General features: G+C 45.1%; 1 protein-coding gene across 4 annotated transcripts in view; it reads right to left on the bottom strand.

Annotated features, from left to right (window-relative positions):
• The window catches only part of plxnb1b (plexin b1b), a 93,744-nt gene that overhangs the window by 10,144 nt on the left and 79,181 nt on the right, over positions 1–4,419 (bottom strand). For all 4 annotated transcript variants that reach the window (XM_037975183.1, XM_037975185.1, XM_037975186.1 and 1 more), the window contains 5 exons: positions 2,773–2,919; positions 2,499–2,664; positions 863–966; positions 704–788; positions 461–627 (listed from right to left, as the gene is read on the bottom strand). In XM_037975183.1, the coding sequence (XP_037831111.1) occupies positions 461–627; positions 704–788; positions 863–966; positions 2,499–2,664; positions 2,773–2,919 (669 nt within the window). The remainder of the gene's footprint in view (positions 1–460; positions 628–703; positions 789–862; positions 967–2,498; positions 2,665–2,772; positions 2,920–4,419) is intronic.

Genomic DNA, 4,419 nt, shown 5'->3' with positions numbered 1-4,419 from the left:
CGGCACGACTCGGCACAACACGTCACGACACGGCACGACACGACACGGCACGACTCAGAACGACTCAGGACGGCTCGGCACGACTCGGCACGACTCAGGACGGCTCGGCACGACTCAGGACGACACGGCACGACACGGCACGACTCGGCAATTTCCATATTTTAAGTTGCCCAGTGTCTCTATTTAAGTTAGTTAAAGCCTAACTTTCTGCTAAATTTAGCTAGCATTTCCCTACCTTTAGCTTTTAGCTAGCAATTAGCTGTTTAGCTTTTAGATAATGTTCTGCCATTTTTAGCTTTCAGCTCCATTTTAATTTCTTCAGCAAATGTCAGCAGTTATTCAGATCTCTGCTCTCACTGTGTCAGTTCAGGTCAGATGTTCTCATCAGACAACATCTGACCTGTGTGTGTGTGCGTGTGTGTGTGTGTGTGTGTGCGCGCGTGCGTGTGCGTGTGTGTACCTTCATGGAGAGCAGGCGGGTCAGGTAGATCTCGGGGATGGCCTTGGCCCTCTCCCTCTCCCTCAGGCTGCCTCGGCGGTGTTTGGGCAGCTCGGGCTCCTCGCTGGCTTTCACCAGGTGCCACAGCTTCACTCCGCCTTCGTCAGCGTCCTCCAGCATCGGAGTCTCTGCACAAACATTTACGGGGTTCAGGTCCCAGCAGAACCCTGAAAACACCCTGAACATTACAGCAGAGACACTCACTTTCCCCGGCGATGTAGTCGTGGTTGTCATGGTGGATGCTTTTGGAGTGGCGAGACACCAGAGCGACTGTGGCACCATCTGGCACCTGACGGGCAGCAGAGACAGTTTCAGCTCAGATCCAGTTTTCCTGCAGCTGACGCTGATGGTTCCTGTTCTCACCTTGTAGTGCTGCAGGGTGTTCAGACGCTTCCAGCTGCCCTGAACCACACACGTTAAATCCTCATCCGACAGGATGAGATGACCTCCGACGCCGGACCGCCACTCTAAACACCAGCAGAAGAAGGTTTCCATGGAAACATGCATGTGAGTGCATCACAACGGCACTGCTGGGTCCACTCAACATATGAAGGATTCCCTGAGAGCCTAACCTAACCCACCGCACCAAATTTCTGTATGTCTGTAGAATTTAGTGTTGGGTAAAGCTGATTAGCTGTAGAGGCCATCTTGAATTGGTAATGAGTTGCAGATCAATCATTACTTTCTGAGAGTTTCATTAAAATCCATCCAGTGAGTCATGAACTATTTGGGACTCCCGCTGCTGTAAGATGACCACACCTTCACCTTCTTCTGAGATGGATGGAGAGAAGAAAGAGTTTGTACCTTCTCAGTCATGACATCATCACGGAGCACATAGGATGGAGAAAAGGACAGACAGGCTAGGCTAACACCTAGCTCCTGTTTTATTTTATTGGGCTCATAAAACAACTGGTCTGATGAACGCCACATTAGCTAATATTAAACCTCTACACTTTGTCATGATGCAGTTTGTTTCCTCTGCGTTACGTTGTGAATATGTGAGTGCTCTGACCACAGACGGTTGATCTCTGGTGAAACCGAGCCCCCGTGCACATGTTACATGTTACATGTATGAAGAAATAAATCCGGGCTCTGCAGCCTGCAGCTCTGGGGCCACATGTGGCTCTTAGGCCCCTCTGCAGCAGCTCTCTGAAGCTTTGATCAAAGCTAAGTTGAAAATAAATAATATTTAAATTTATAACTACTATATGAATGTTTGTATTGGTAGTAGCTGAGACACATGTTACAAGTCCTACTAATTGCACTTCAGCATTAACTGCTGTAGTCAAAGCTCTTTACTTTTAGAATGAATGCAAATCAAGATGGCCGCCACTGCTTATTCTCATTAGTGAACACAAAAAATGTTTAGACCTCAGCCAATTTTACAGATCCTGAGATTAAATCAGACATGAGTGTGGCTGAGAGTCATACTTTAGGCATGATATCTGACAATACTGCACGTTATTTTTAGGTTTGACCAAAACAGCTCCAACTGATTTCACTAAAACTCTGCCATGACAGGCAGAGGGCGATGTACATTCCTTCAAGCAATGCTTGGCGTTTAATTTTAGATGTGTTATTTATGTAACACTTAATGAGTTGTGTTGTCTCTATTTCAAGCTTCAAGTACATTTTAAGTTTTACTTTGTTGGGAAAAAGGCAGGAAGCTAATGTGGCGTTTTCTTTTGAAGGTTGAGGTGCCAGAGTCCTGAAATGAACGGTCCTACCTGCGGCCTTCAGAGGCATGTCACACCAACCGAAGAGCAGAACAAAGAAACACCTGTCCTGCGTTTACTGCTGCCTTGCTGTAGGGGGCGCCAAAACCCAACAATTCAAAAACAAACAGCAGGTGTTTTTCACTTCCTGGTTCATCCCACTGACACTCTAAATAAGATGACAGTGTGTGTGTGTGTGTGTGTGTGTGTGTGTGTGTGTGTGTGTGTGAGGCAGCTCAGAGTCTGAGGAAGGATGTGTGTCTGGGTTCTGTCTGGACTCTCACCCAGGTCCAGCGAGTCGGTGTGGGGCCGATGAGAGAAGGAGGTGCTCTTGTACACCTGATCCAGAAGCTTCTCCTTCACTTGAGTGATGGTATCACAGTCCAGCACTTTGGTGGGCAGCGGCTGAGTCTCGTTCAGCCCCCCACCTTGCACCAACACATTCAGCGTCTGCAGAAGAAGAAGAAGAGGAGCAGAGGTCAGAGTCATCATCGGGGTTCTGGGAATCCTTCTTTAGGTGCAGGTGGTTGTTTGGATTAAAGTGAGGGTCCTTCTCACCAGGGTTTTGTACTCCACGTCCTCTCGCAGCAGACGGTTGTCATTCAGGGTGTACTTGGCCTTTCCTGTTACAGCATCTACCGGCCCCTTATCAACCTGATGTTTTATGGCCTTGAACAGCATGTACAGAGACTCCCCGGCTGAGTCCTGCACACACACACACACACACACACACCAGGAGCAATTAGCATTGAGAAAACAGGATCTGCATAGCGTGAAGGACTCAGACAAGGACAGACTTTAAACATCTTTAAATCAGAGGTTTGTCTGACAGCAGCTGAAAAGGACAAAACAAAACCTGAGGAAACTCTGTAACTATCCACTGAAGTCTGACAGATACGTTCTGTGGATGTCAACGTTTTCAGACATTAATATGATTCAGAAAGTTAACACTGAGCTGTAACACTTAATGAACAGTGGACAGAAAAAACTAAATCCTTGTTAAAATACCAGGTTTTCGTGGTGGAAACAATGACATTTCTGGAGCATGTATCCTTTACAATTCAACTAAAGAAAAACAAATCTGATTGGGAGGGGGGGTAAAAAGAAGCAAAAAGTTGATTGCAAAAGTGTGCACCCCCTGAAAACTAATCTTTTATAACTTGTACTTTTTAAATGCTATTTTGAAAGTCAATGCAAGGAAATATCATTCAGGACACTGTTTGTTTTACATGTCTGACTGACTGACTGACTGACTGAATTGTTGAAGCACCTTTTGATTTATTTAGAGTTTTTGGTTTTCTTTTTTCTGGAAGAAAGGAAGCCTTTTCTTCCAAAGAAAGGTGGACTGACTTATGAACAGTTCCAAATACCTGTTTATTTTGGTCTCAAACCTTCAGGTGTCTGCTAGAAAGATGAAGATGAGCCTAAGTGTCAGGTGTGTAACGAGTTCTCCTGACACGAAGCATCCCAGGATTTCCTGTTGAACTGCAAACTTTGGTGAAATCACCACTGAAGAGGTCTCCGGCACTTTAAATTGTTTGTGCAGCAGTTTAAACAAACACGCCAGGCTCTAGGACCAGCACGACACATCACTGCAGCCTCTGCAGCTATGTGCTGAGAGGAAGAGTCTCTGTCCCACATTGATTTAAGAACAGGCCGACATAAAGCCGAGCTCACATGCTGATTTGTCAACTTTGAAGCTGAGAAAGTAAAGTTTAAACCTCTGGTTGAGAGGAAAAGAACGTTGAAACAGAGGTTAAACACCTGACTGTACAGTGAGCCGCCCTCCTCTCTCCACACTTCCTGTTTATCTGTGTTCATCAGTGGGAGCAACACAAGAATAAACACAGACTGAGGAGGTTCACTCTGTCCTGAGAGGTTCCACGAATCAGACCCTCAAACTCCTCTCAAGTTTTACCACAGTCTGCCTGAATTTTATTTATGTAGATTAGTGCTGGGCGATATGGAAAAAATCCTACATCACGATATGGATAATTTTATATCACGATAACGATATGTATCACGATATGTCCCAATTACGTACGTTGTCAGTTATTCTCTGAAAAATATGAAAAAATAATCTAATTTCTTACCTTTTTCAAGATTTATTTCTAAGTGACATTTAACTGAACTTTCACAAATGAGATCTGCTGCATTTTAGTGCAGCAACATATATGTACCTGTTAGACGTAACAGTATCAAATG

Source organism: Kryptolebias marmoratus, linkage group LG4 (assembly GCF_001649575.2).
Source record: "Kryptolebias marmoratus isolate JLee-2015 linkage group LG4, ASM164957v2, whole genome shotgun sequence".
Taxonomy (NCBI): Eukaryota; Metazoa; Chordata; class Actinopteri; order Cyprinodontiformes; family Rivulidae; genus Kryptolebias; species Kryptolebias marmoratus.
The sequence above is the reverse complement of the archived record's forward strand: the minus strand, read 5'-3'. Positions and strand labels throughout refer to the sequence as shown.